The sequence below is a fragment of the Drosophila willistoni genome (assembly GCF_018902025.1).
Source record: "Drosophila willistoni isolate 14030-0811.24 chromosome XR unlocalized genomic scaffold, UCI_dwil_1.1 Seg144, whole genome shotgun sequence".
Classification (NCBI taxonomy): Eukaryota; Metazoa; Arthropoda; class Insecta; order Diptera; family Drosophilidae; genus Drosophila; species Drosophila willistoni.
In genome coordinates, this window is record NW_025814057.1 from 9,354,652 (window position 1) to 9,368,604 (window position 13,953).

Sequence of the window (13,953 nt, forward strand, 5' to 3'; positions counted from 1 at the left end):
GCACGGCAAAAGTTCTACTTCTGCCTTCTCTGTCCGTCTGTCTGCTGCGACCGTGCATAAATTTATATTGTTAAACATGAGCTAGAAAAAAAGCACGCGCTGCGTGTCAAAAAAAAAAAAACAACAACAACACATCAGTAAAGGCAAAATAAAATGACTTGACATGTGGAAAACATGAACAAAAATAACAAAATTAAACCAAATGAAAGATAAAGAAAAAACAAAACAGCAAAAAGAAATTGTGACTTGGAAAATCTCACCCTTAAAGAGAGATAATCAAGCGATATCCCGTCAAATAAAGCTATCGTCCATGTCTCTTTTCATTCGGTGGTCCAGCATCTTCTCTTTCTCCTCCGCTTTTAAAATGACTCATCCATTAATTAATTCAGCTTCAAATAAGGGAAGAGGATTCCATGAATTCTCATCTTAGGAATACAAAAAATATTACAAAAGTATAAGAACTATACCGAACATGATTAAAATACATATATCTTTTATGTTGTTTTTTGGTTTCATTTTATATATACATATATGCAAGCTTCTAAGAAATACAAAAAGGAAACCTTATAATTTTCTATTATTTGGCAACTGAATTCAGAGTCTTTATTTTGAAATTTCAATCTCTACAGCTAGGTAAGCCTTATTAGATTAAGCATCTGGGAACAGCGGCACTTGTTGGGACAGAGCAAATACAAGTCGACATCTTTGTTAATAATCTGCCTATTCCATTTAAGGCAACAATGTGCACTAATGTTTATGGAACGAAATGGCTGATTCAGATGCAACCAAATGACCTTGGCTTGGCTGCCAAATAAACCGATGTGCGTTCGCAATGATAGATGGGCCAGACATGCTGCAGCATTGTTCTCGAATCGTATGTTATATTGATAGCAATCTGGACTGTAGCCATAAATTGTCAATTTCTCAAATTCAAAAAGTTTTTGCAATTGCTGATAGACTTCCTGCGGGGCAAGAGTGTTGATGCCATGCAATGACAATTCCCTGATATTTTTCGATACTCTCACTGTTACATTTAGACCATTTTGGAGAAAGCGATTGGACAAGCTTTAAAGTAAAGAAGCCAATTAGAGATTGCTTGGCAAAATAATTGATTAGACTTACCTGTTTAGAGCCAAGGCAGAGCTGGTTATATCAATATATTGCAAATAAGCAAAGCCACGACCTCTGCCATAGTAATCAATCTTGTAACGCATTTGAAAAATTTCACCAAAATGCGTTGCCACTTCCATTATCTTTTCAGGTGTGCATAGCGAATGGATGCCTTTGAGAAACAACTGGCAAGGGGACAGGGAAAAGAATTTCGAATTTAGATATTCTTGAAGATTTCTAGCAATGTGCGCGTATGTACGTACCTCACCCTCTCCAGACCTCAGGGAATTAATGCGATATTCATCGAGTGTCTTACAAGTTTCTACAAGGATAGTTCCGTGTGATTGTGTTGTTTTATATGATTGACCTGTTTCCATAGTTTTGTCCGACTTTTTACTATATTTGCAAAGATAGAAAACAAATATGAAGCTGCAACACGTGTTTAAACTTTCGGTGCATTTAGAAAGACTGGTCACACTATAAATTTTGATAGAGTTGCCATAGTCACAAGAGAATCAAAAATACAATGGATCGGCAACCTAAAAGTTAGCTATGTACATATGTGTGTATGCACATATGTTTCTAGGGTAGGTCTTTAAGTAAATTTTTCATATCTTCCCAGAAACGAACAAAATATGTAATTCCATATGAATATTTTTGTTTTTCTTTTGGTGTCGGGCTGGGGAGCTAAGATGTTTTCCCCCTGTGTCAAAAGCGGCCGCAGCTTGTTGACTTCATTACCTTAGCTGGAGGGCAAAGCATCATCGTCACCGTCATCATCATCATCATCATCACCTGCTTCGTCGTGTGGGCTAAACAAAACCAACAACATGCAGTTTTTCATATGCAAATTAATGCAGTCGCGTCTTGAAGTGCCAGGACTTGCAGGCAATGCGACAACCTGCGGCATAATGCAATTAAATGAGTGCATTAAGCAGGCGAAACCTAAAACCAGGACCAGGAGCCGAATCCGCCAGCCGACTGCCGTCAGCTGGGCATTGTTTATACAGTGAGAGAAAGAGACTATTCATGCATACAGAGGAAAACACACATACATACATACATACATATATACGCGTCTCCAATTCACACGGAGTGCAATGATCGAAAGAACGAAAAACGGGATGGCAGGAGCAGTTCCAATGCGACGCTTATCCATCAAGGCGTTAGCCAGAGGTCCATGGATGGGTTAGGATGGGTCGGGTTGGGTTGGGTTTGTGGCTGCAGCAGCCTCGTTATGCATTCTAATGCGATTGCCGCTCTTGACGGGATGTCGTGGCAAACGGAAGCGGATGTTGTTGTCCTTGTTGTTGTTTTTGTTGCCGCTGTAGCAATTAAATTAGAACTCAAAATCGAAATGCTGGTTCTGGTTGTGGGTCTTCGGAGCCAAGACCTATGCACAAGAGCAAAAGTAATAGAAAACAAGATTACTGCACTGCGGATGGGTAGAAAAATAAAAAATATGCTCATAAATATTCATTTAATTCTAGATAAGTTGAACGCAAACGCGTTTAGTAGACATCTTCAAGGAATTGAAGCAAGTGAATGACTCACAGAGTTGTTGTTCCAAACGATTTGCATTAATTTGTTAATTCAAGCGCAAGAACCACGCCCCAAAACACGCGTTTCGCTCACTTAAATGCCATTAAAATTTCAAAGGACACCCCACCAATTGTGTGTCTGTGTGTTGTGTGTGTGCGAGAGAGGGAGAGAGAGATAGATGAGGTGTTCTTCGTTCATGCTAGGATTATCTTGGATTCAAATCCGTTCATTTGACTGTTAATTGAAGTTTGTTAATAGAAACAGAGTTAAATTATTGTTACAATAGTTTCGCAAAATCAAAGGACAAGGGATTCAAGTGGTTACACCATTCCCCCACCATTCATCCGCTCCACAATGCAATATGGAAGTAGCTTTAGCTCCATATTTTTGGTTTTAATTTGCCTTGCAGTTGGCACAACATTACCCAAGGAAGGATGAGGTCCTTTCTGATGTGGGTTTGGGTTGGGGGAGGCAGGTAGGGAAAGAGGCTCATGGATTTGTATGTTTGGATATATATAAAGTATGACCTATTTTTCTTACATCTGCAGACCTATCTAGAGCTAGGCAAAGGCAAAGGCAAAGCGGCAGCGACAGCGGCAGCTTACCTGGTTATTGCGGCAAGTGCCAATATTTGTTTTCTGCAAAACTGGAAGGAAACGAAGGGAATGAAGGAAAAGAACGAAAAAAAAATAAAGACAGGAGATGTGGCCACAAGTGACACAGTTTGTTTAATGCTTTAAGGCGTTGCTACTTTGGGATTTGGGTCAGAGATTGTGACAGGTGAGGCAGATGAAGGTGGAACTAGAAGATGGACTGGGGCAGCAGCGACTGTCAACGGAAAGTGAAAGCGAAAGTTATGCACATATTGAGTTTTTCAGGCTTTAAATGTAGCTTTTCAATGTGGTTTTAGTTTCAGTTTTTATTTTCATTTCACAGAGAGGGAGTTCCTTCCTTTTGCTTCCTTACCACAGCAAAGCAAAGAGCATGACAGATGCGGTTACACCAGCAGTAGCATTCCTGACTAACTAGAACCTGAATTCCGCACCATTCCCCAGCACTTAACGCGACTTGTTTTTTGTTTTTTTTTTTTTTTCTTTCGGTTTTTGATGATTTTTTAAGCAAGTTGTCGTTGGTTGGAAATGCCATTAGCACAGGAACATGCTTTCATATCCCACATCCCTAGGATCCATGCATATGCATGACTTTGGTTTGGTTCTTCTTTTCCCCTCCGGCCCCAACTCTGCGATTCGTCTTGTTTTTTTTTTTTCTTTTGCTATGTCAGTGAATAATTGAAAGTGCGCCCTATGAGGTGGAACCACATTGAAAACGAAAAATGTCAACAATTCAATTTATTAATCCTCTAAAAGTAAAAATATCTTGGTCTAAAATGTCAAAAGAAATAGATATTAAATTCTAAATAAAAATTAAAAAACTTTAAATCACCTTTAACTAATCGTTATCCTCCTCTTCCTTTAATTTACATTTTAGTTTTAAGGCAGATACATCAATCTCTCATTCCTTTGAAGGAGCAAAACTTTTACCAATTATTTCTTATATTTTATTAATCAATTCAATTTTTGACACCAACAACACCAAAAAAGGAACGCAACAAAATTATAAAAATTTGTCTTGCCATCTGGTTCATTTATTTTTTGTTCTCTCTATTTCTTTTCTCTTTTTTCTTTAGGAACGACAGCAACATAAGTTCACAATGTCTACTTCTCGAGGGAAAGAAAGTGCCAAAAGTTAAAACAACAACTCAACATTGTGTCTTTAGGAGGCAGGAGACAGAAGACAGAAGACAGAAAAGAGGATAGAGAGTAAATATATCTGGCGTTTACATTACTTTTTAGATGGATTCATTATAATAATTATTCGGGCTATGGCTAATGATCGATTACAACAGAAAGGATAGGAACACAAAGTTCGGCAAAGTCTTTTTGTTGGTTCATTTCTACTATTTTTGTGTTGTCTTCGTTTAGGGATAACGAAAAACTTCGCTGGTCGTTTGACCAACTTTGATATAAAACACACGAAACATATACATAAGTATATAAATATTTTATAAATGCCATAGTGGGTGGGCGACTCTTAGCACCAGCTAGCACATTGTCAAATCCTTGAGGTAATATTATTAAATTCTTTACAAGCAACTGGGAGCAGTTGATGTTGATGTTGTTGTTATGCTTTGCTCTTGGTGTTGGTGTTGGTGTTGGTCTTCGACTTGTCCTTGTTATGTTTACTGCCCGAGCCCAGCACGCCCCCCGCACTTCTCCTCCCTCCTGAAATGGGTTTATGAGCGTGTTGTGTCCTTGTTGCTTTTGTTTATATTGCATATTAAATAAATTTTGTCATGCCTTCATCTTTTTTCGGTTACAGAGAGTGAGGGAGTGCTTTGCGTAGCATTGTAACTTTTGCTTGTTGACAATAAAATAACATTTTGCACTCACTTATCCAGCTGGGGTTTCACTGCCTTCTCTCCTTTTCCATCATTCTGGTCTTTGTCTTTGTCGCTGTCGCTGACGACATCATCGTTTTTTCCACTCACTTTTCAAGAGTTTTCTTAATGAAAAAAGTTTCCACTACAAGAACCAAAAATATTTCTTCTATGTATGTAAGTATTTATATTTATATATGTATGTATGTATGTATGTATGTATGTTAGGTGTGCGTATATATTTTGCAGTCCGGAAATTGACCCGCAATACTTATAAGAGTTGATTTCTGTTTGAATTTTGTAGTTCCTGTGCGTCAGAGATCAAGACAAGTATGGAAGAGTAAGGGTATGCCAATGGGTATGGGTGTGTGTGCTTCATTAAAACACACAATAAAAACACTTCATCATTGCTTGAATTTCTTGTGCAAACTTCGTCAGGCAAAGAAGCATACTAACTATGTACAAAGCGGCGGGCGGAGTCGGTAAGGAAGAGCCGCAACGAGCTCTACGCTCGAGCATAACAATATTAAGCATACGCAACGTGAGCCCAAGTCACAGGAGGTACATACATACATACATAGATGTTGCTGGAAACTGAGAATTGTCTACTTCTCACGCTGCTGCTGCTGCTGCTGTTGTTGCTCCTACTGGTGCTGATGATGATGCTGATGCTATTCCTTTTCCTGTTCCTGTTGCTGCTCTCGGGCTATGACCATTGAAAATCAATCAATAAAACTCCAGGCTAAGTCAATCGCAAGGAATTTTTTATATTCCTCATACTCACACTCTTATTTTTATTTCTTGATATACACTGCGAAGAAAACAATACGGCCTCTAATGCAGCTATATTCATATCAATTTCAAAAACAGTTATAGATATTTTCCTACTCTCATATAAAGATAGAATTAGATTAGAAATTCTTTAATCCTTTTATAGTAGATGCCTGAGTAGTTTTCATCGATGTATGTATACTTTTGTGCCCAGTGTATTGGCATTTTCAAATATTATGCGGAATATTGGAGCCAGCTGCTGCTCATGCTTAGGCTCCGGCTCCGGCTTCAGCTCCAGCTCCACCTACAGACCAACCAACTAGCCCAACATTCCAATTGAAAGTCAAACACAGTGGCAAGGGGCAGGCGGTTGGCGCCTGAAGCGACAAACAGTTGGAACTGACTGACAATCGATTATTTCCAAAGCGTGCAAAATAAAACATCAAATGAAATAAAATGAAATAAAAATCAAATATGGTTATGCAGCAAGCAAGGACCTAGTGAAAGGAGTTTGAGTTGAAGTAGAAATTTTCCTTGCCTGTCATAGAGGATGGATCGGACTGACTGACTGACTGACTGGCTGGCTCACTCACTCACTCACTCACTCACTCACTAGCTGACTGAATGTTTGGCACAAAAATTCCTTCCTCAATCGAATGGCAGTTTAATTTCATTTCAATTTCTTCTGCTGTTGCTGTTGCTCTCATTTCACATTATTTATTGTGCAATAAATAAAAATAAAAAATAACAAAAAAAAAATAGAGAGAGAAAGAGAGAGAGAGAGAATAAAGTGGGGGCCAAAGTTTGCATTAGCATAGCAACAACAAGAACAATATTTGTTGGCTCTTTTGTGTCCAGGCCACACACACATCCGCAGTTTCGTCTACAAAATTTTGTTGCAAAATTTCATTATGTACGGATGCCGCTTAAGTGCACATTGAATTCAATTAGAAGCGAATATACATACACATATATTCCGATATATGCGAGAGAGAAAGCGAGAGAGAGAGAGAGAGGATATGTTCAAAGCTGCCAATTGAAAATTAAATTATAAAATATTTCACACAACGCACAACCAGCTAGAGTTGTTGGCCTTTAGAGATAGAAGCAGACCAAAGAAAACCACAGGCAGAGGACCACAACAGAAGTCTCCATGTGTGTTGGTCAAAACCAATATACATACATACATACATATGCATACATGGACATGATGTGTGATTGGAATCCGCTACATTAAGATGCAAACTTTTCCTCAGAAACAAAAAGAAAAGTTTAAATTCCCAAGTTACTAAATCCAGTTCTCAAGAATATTCTCAGATCTTTTAAATTCTTAATCAAGCATTTGCATACAATATAAATCAAGAATCATATTCAAGATGATCTTAGTGTCTCTATGTTAAGGACTCTAACTCAATTAAGCTAGCATATATGTATTTGTAGCTATGTATATTTCCATGGAGGGAAAGAAAATGGTTTTTATTCGTTCCTTGAAAAATTATTTAGGTATATGGAGGACTGGGTCTGATGCTGTTTACTTACTATGTACATTCTGTTGTTTCCTGTTTGGGGAATTACCACCATCACCATCGGAATCACTATCATCATCTGCAACTTCACTTTATTCCACTCCAGTCCACTGCCGCCTCCGCCTGGTGTGGTGTGCTATTAGTGTGGTGGCCATTATTTCCTGCATTTAATTGCACTACTCTTGGCTGCGGTTTTCTGCTACATTTGTTGCTGCTCCTTGCACCCGTGGACCGAGGACTATAATGCACTTTGGCTAACCAGCCAAGAGATGGTTAGTTTTAACTTTACCTTTGCCTTACACTTTCCTTTCACTACAAGTTTTTTGTTTTTCTCCTCTTTTTGTTGGTTTCTGTTGCTGGTTTTTTTTTTGTGGTTGTGTTTCTTCTTCAATTGTGACGTATTTTGTTGGTCATTGTGCTTTGTGCTGTGAAATGATTTATACTTTAATAAGCGTGGAAAGGACATGGAAGAGAAATTAGATGGGAATCACCCATGTTTCCCTTTCTGTGGGATTTTTCTTTGGACTTGGTTTATTGCCATTTTTCTTTGACGCTCTCTCACAAAAAGGAATTTGCGCAATTTATGAGCAAAGAAACGATGCAGACGGAGATAAAGAAGAGCGCAAAAGGGGAGCAAATACCAAAGCCGCCGCTGCCACCGTCTCGTAACTAAGAAATTAAACATCGGGGCCATATTGAAGGAAGGAGTTGGCTGGCAAAGGCTATGGATTATGTGCAATAGATGGAGAATCTTAAAAATATTTGTGGTATTTACGGCATTATGGCAGAGCAAGGCTACCAACAACGCAACCAACATTATCTGCCGGATAAAAGGTGCGAAAATTGCGTGCAAAGGGCCCATTTGATGGACCCTAACCTACATCTCACAGCTAAAGGACGTTTGCTTGATGAGATTTGGCAGCCATTTTAAGTGGAATTTTACGTAAACTTAAGTAACTAAGTCAACTTGAGTTTACCTCGCTTTAATTCGGTTGTTGTCGGTACCAAACATAGCTCGCCTACATTTTCTCGGGACATTATCTTTGAGTTCAAAGTAAAGTGAATTAAAGTGACCCAAAATTAGAAGACTTTTCCACATCAATGTGTTTGGTATCGATTGTTCTCAATACGTTATCTAGCTGAGAAACAAAGTGAATTGAAATTTCTGTCATTTAATTTTCCGTTTTTTTGAGAACGTGTTTTCATTTGAAATCAAAAGTGCCATAACGTTTTCAATCGTTCACCAATTCGTTTCGATTTCACAAAGCAAAACAAGAAATTCACAAAATAATATATATTTTTTAATAATAATAGTGAAAAGAAAGTAACCCTAAAATGGGTGGACTAAGCGAATGTGCTTTAGATCGCCATTTTGCAGCACAATTGCGTGTTATTAGCAATTTGAAAGTGAATAAACTAAGAAAGTCGGACCATGGGATCACTCAGCAGTGGCTTAAAATCTTCAGTCAGGTTTCTGGGCAAGAGAAGTATGCCCGCAACTGCCTAATGCTGTTAATGTATGGCCAATTGAAGGAAATGGGTCGTTTGGGTAAACCATTCACTGACCCCAGGAACACACAAAGACATCTGGATGATGTCCTTAGCGAATATAATGGTAAAATTTATATGGCCAAACCAGATAGCAAAGATAATGACGATGCGCTAACTAATATGGCATGCTGTGGCGATATATCCCATACAACTGAGGATGATCATCTGTCGCACAAATTGGACCATAAGATCTCAAGTATTAAGGATCTTTGGCAGGCGAATCAAAAATTTATCAAGGAAATTGATTTATTGCATTCGCAGACATCAGATCTAGCATTGGATAGCAAAAATCGTAAACTGAATACGCAAAAACAAATATCATTTCAATTGCCCAATTCTACAAAGACAAAGGGGGAGAATAATCCAGACATAATGTCCGATATCTGGAAATCATCCATGCAGGTGAATACAACAAATTCTCATGCCTTCTCCATTGGGTTATTTTCTTTTTGGTTTTTTTTTTCCCCCCCTATTTCCCTAGGCCATGAATCGACTAAAAAAGTGGACTGGACCCAATGAACAAATTGACTTTCTTTCCACATGTTTGCAACATGAAATAAACAACATGCCCGAACTGCAAGAACAAGTTGCCAAACTGGATCGTCATTTCGAGCATGTGGTAAACTTTTTAATTGAGCAGACATGTGAGCGCCATGACAAGAACATGATGAACCTGTACGATCGGTTATTTAAACAGCAAAAGGAACTGCAACAGGTCAAAGAGGAGCACTTGCGTCAATTGAACCACATGCTGGAATATCAGAATAGACAAAAACAAATTAGCGACGAGCAATTCATGTGGGAGAAAAATGCAAACCGCACAGCCAGAGCAACTACTGATCGTTATGGCCACAAAAATTCCAAAACTCAAATCGAATCCGAATATCAACAATGTTATCCCAATGATGTGCAAACAACTGAAATGAACTTCAATGCCAACAATAATGTTGGGGATCAACCGATGGGTCAGCCTATGTATGACAATGGAAGCTGCAGCTATTGTAAGGCTCGCAGTCAATAGAGACTATGTGTGGGCATCACATATACGATTAGTTTGGATTTTTCCAATGTGATGTGTGGGCATCACATATACGATTAGTTTGGACTTTTCCAATTGCCGTTTTTCATCTATTTTCTATCTTGATTTTCAATTTTCTTTTCACAAATGTGTTTTCCAAATCAATAAATCGTTGAGTTTCTTGGCAGTTGCTTTTACTTATTCTTCTTCGTTCAGCCAGAGCCCCACTGTCAACTGCAAAAAACTTTTAATGTAGTTTTAATTTTCTCGTAATCACTGACCAAACTTAGGGGCAAAAGGCTAAAAATCTACGCACTTAAGGGAATGGCAGCGAAAAAAAGGAGAAGTTAAAATAAGAACAACAACAACAACAACAGCTTTAGCTTTGTTCGTAATTAGTTTTTAAGCACTGCAAGGAAGTGCTGCCCCCCTCCTTTATCTGCTCGCGTCTTCCTTCTTTGGAAATGACAACTTGCATTTAAGCGCTTCTTAACGATGGCCGACTGCCGATAATGGCCTCAGGCCATAATAAATGCAATTGATTTTCTTGCCAAGTTTTATAAATTTTGAAGAAGCAGAAACGAAGAAAAAAACAAAAACAGAAGAAAAACAAGTACATTTCGTTAGATGATAGTTTATGGGAGTTTCTTGCCAGTTGGAAATGACATCTGGGCGAATAATTGGCTGTAATCAAGATGAATGAGTGAACCTAAATTTTTGAAGCATACTTATCGGGGCAATGTGGTACTCGACAGTTTCCTGTGGGAGAAACTAATTTTAATTGTTAATAGGCAATTCGCGAAACAAAATGTTATTATAAGAACTTCTTATAAATAGTCAAAATTTCATATTTTGCAGTTGTGATCAAAAAAAACAAAAAGAATATAAACAGAATGAATCGAATAAACAGACTTTGAATACAGGTAAGTCCAACCAATCTAAATATCTGTATGTACATATGTATGTTCTTTCGGTTCTATTCATATTTTCAAGTCTCTAGACGCTAGATCTTTTGCCACATCAAGCAAAGTAATTTACCACCCACTTTTCTAACAAAAATACTTTTCAAGAAGTTGGTCTCCAAAGTGTCCATCGTCTAGCGCCGAGTTGTCAACAGCAGGAAGCCATTAAGCGTCATTGGAGGGAGTTGTTGCTACTGCTACTGCTATAGTCGCATCTAAATGTAAACGTTGCAACAACAGCAAGTGTAGCAAGCATTTGGGGCACTTCAGTGTACAGTTGGGGAAGATAAAGTGCCGCAAAAATGCAACTTTTGTTGACCATTTCAGATGCCGGAGGAGGCAAAGTTGTGGTCACAGATGCGCCATCCAATTTTATTTACACAAAAAACTTCCTTGCACCTAATACGCAAAAATGTGCCAACTCAGGGAATTGTGAAATACACATACACACACACACACACACACACAAGTATATATAATTATATATATGTATATGAAGCAACTGTTTTTTTTTTTTGTCCGTTTGGCCAGACGGAAATTGTTTTTCATGGGTGAGAACAATGCATACGAATCCGCATCCGCCATAAGCCCACAAATTTGTCATTAATTTTCTACCACTAATGTAACCGCCGAGCTTCCTTCACATTCCCGACAAACGGCAAAGGAAAAACGAATTTTCTTGCTCAACTTTTTCACAGTGTCGTCTGTGTACGCATCATTAAAGCCAAAAAAAAAAAGAGAGAAAAGTGAAAAACGAAACTTTTCCTTTATCCCTCTCCATATTTTTGTGCTCGTTACCCACTCTACTCCACTCCCCCACACTTGTGCGATATTTTGAGCTATTGTCGTGCAGTCAAGGGAGGAATGATGATATGGTGCAACTTTTCGAAAACTTTCTTTCACTTGATGGTGGTAAAATGAATAGATTTTGGGTTGCAGAAAAAAAAGTCCAAGAGAACTATCATCCACTCAGACTACGTGGTTTTTCTTCCCTTTGCTTTTCTGATCAACTTTATGAAATAGTGTAAAAGTCATTCATTTTCAACAAAAATTTATAGTCTTAAATCCATAAGCGACATAATATTATACATGGGATAGCGTCTTTCTCAAAGGCTTAGAGTTGGTTGTTTCGAACTCGGAATTATTAATGTTACAATTATTATTCATTTTGTAGAGAAATGTTGTTTATTGCTTTTAATATCTCAATAGCATTCTCTTTAACAAGTATTTGGGTTTATCACACAAATAGACTATTGACTTAAGGATTGTTTGTTTTTTTCTTTTAATTTTTAAAGTGACGTTTGGCAAACGTTTCAGCAACAATTAGTGGAAATACCAAACTGGCCTCTGCATATACCTTGACTGGCGTTGCATCCTTTTTGATTTTCCCCCATGATACGGCTTCATCTGGCCGGGCTCCGCTATCGCTGCCATCAAACTCCGATGCTGTATTGATAAAAACCGAGAAATCGGCACCATTTCTCATTAGATTTGCATTGCATATGTGATGTTTAATCACACCACCGCCTACAATAATCATGCCGCTGTTGACAGCCTTAACGGCCATGGTATTAAGACGCCTTAAGTCGGACAGAATGTCCACCACGAGACCAGGCTGACGAAACGAATGGAAGTACATCATGTCACCCAAACTGCCATCGGTTAGGGCAGGACAAAACACTGGAATTTGGTTTTTGGCTGTCCAATAGTATATTGAGCTAGGATCCCCGATGCGTTCGCCCAATCTCTGAATGATTCGTGATGGCGACCAAACGGTGCTTTTAGTGCGCTGCTCTTCTAGCATCTCGTCGAGCAGAGGCATTAGCCAATCTTCAAATTTGCAATAATTATCATTGGGTACCAGCAAATTTCCAATGCGGTTGATGCCACGCTCGCGAAGTTCCTTTCCACTAAGCTCGAAGGATCCCATGTAAGTGGGGGCTAAACATTTAATAAAATCCTCCTCCACTCCCCCTGCTGTGGTAACAATGGCATCGATCATTCGATGTTCGGCCAGGAAACGCAGGGTTTCTCGCATTCCTGAAGACACGAGATTGGATGTGTAGCCCAGGAAAATGGTACACTTGCTGCGACGGCGTATAAAGTCATCCGACTCATGACTGTCCTCTTGATCTGGTTCCAAAGGCTGGGCCCTGCAATCCAACTATGAAAATCAGTTAAAACTGTTTATCCAATTTTAAAAACTCACCATTCTGTTTATTTCCTTGATGGCCAGGCCAAGATTGGTGGCCTGAAAGCCGGTGTTTACATAGGATTCAAATAGTTTGCTGTAATCCACACCATGGTTAAAGTCATAGCCCTGCACCTGAGGTGTATTTTCAGCTATGGGCTTACTTCTCTTCAGTACAGCATCTTTGGAAATGGACATCCCTGCATCCGGTTCACCGCTTGCGCTGGACATTCTTAACACGAGGTAAACAAACGAGGTATACAAAAGAACGAGTAAAAGTTTTTAACTGCTGTCATAAAATAAAAAAAAAATCCAAATCTATGATGACAAAATATTTATTTTGGCTAAAATCATTCAACCCAATATTGATTAGCAAATTTAAAAAATTTTTTAATAATATATTTCCTCGCTTGAAGTAAAGCAAAATCAAAACATGCCATTTAGCAAGCAATTTATCGAGTTTCGATAACTTTACATATTTAAATTGATTGTTCGTTAAGTTAGCGACACTGTTAAAAATTAAGTAGCGACGGTCTGTTAACCCACTGTTAACTTTTTTACATTTTTAGTTTTTCGGTAATTTAAGCCTTTAATTATTAAGAATAGATTAAACTTCTGTTTGAATTCAATTTGAGTACAAACTGAGGATTGAATGCCAGAATCGAAAAATACTAACACAATTTTTGAATATTAATGTGATTAATGTGTAATTGTGCATCCGTTTGAAATTGATAATTATATGTGGAGTTGCCATACTACCAATTTATCGGAAAATGATTATTATCAATATTTTGGCCATCGATGTGTCAAGTATCGATATTTTTATTATCGAACTTTTTGAGTCG

The 13,953-nt window shown here is 38.3% G+C and overlaps 3 protein-coding genes across 3 annotated transcripts; 1 reads left to right on the forward strand and 2 right to left on the reverse strand.

Moving 5' to 3' along the window:
• Positions 1-589: 589 nt before the first annotated feature.
• Positions 590-1,634, reverse strand: LOC6639466 (polyadenylate-binding protein, cytoplasmic and nuclear). The gene is made up of 3 exons (XM_023180097.2): positions 1,374-1,634; positions 1,123-1,295; positions 590-1,065 (listed from the first exon to the last, which is right to left on the reverse strand). The coding sequence occupies exons 1-3, from the start codon at positions 1,485-1,487 to the stop codon at positions 630-632; spliced, it is 723 nt and encodes a 240-aa protein (XP_023035865.1). The 5' UTR covers positions 1,488-1,634; the 3' UTR covers positions 590-629.
• Positions 1,635-8,604: 6,970 nt separating this feature from the next.
• On the forward strand, positions 8,605-10,142 carry LOC6639465. Its single transcript, XM_002061741.3, has 2 exons — positions 8,605-9,339; positions 9,419-10,142. Exons 1-2 carry the CDS (start codon positions 8,722-8,724, stop codon positions 9,956-9,958), a joined length of 1,158 nt encoding a protein of 385 aa, XP_002061777.3. The 5' UTR covers positions 8,605-8,721; the 3' UTR covers positions 9,959-10,142.
• A 1,937-nt stretch (positions 10,143-12,079) lies between these two features.
• On the reverse strand, positions 12,080-13,544 carry LOC6639496 (probable deoxyhypusine synthase). The gene is made up of 2 exons (XM_002061740.4): positions 13,127-13,544; positions 12,080-13,081 (listed from the first exon to the last, which is right to left on the reverse strand). The coding sequence occupies exons 1-2, from the start codon at positions 13,337-13,339 to the stop codon at positions 12,200-12,202; spliced, it is 1,095 nt and encodes a 364-aa protein (XP_002061776.3). The 5' UTR covers positions 13,340-13,544; the 3' UTR covers positions 12,080-12,199.
• Positions 13,545-13,953: the final 409 nt, after the last annotated feature.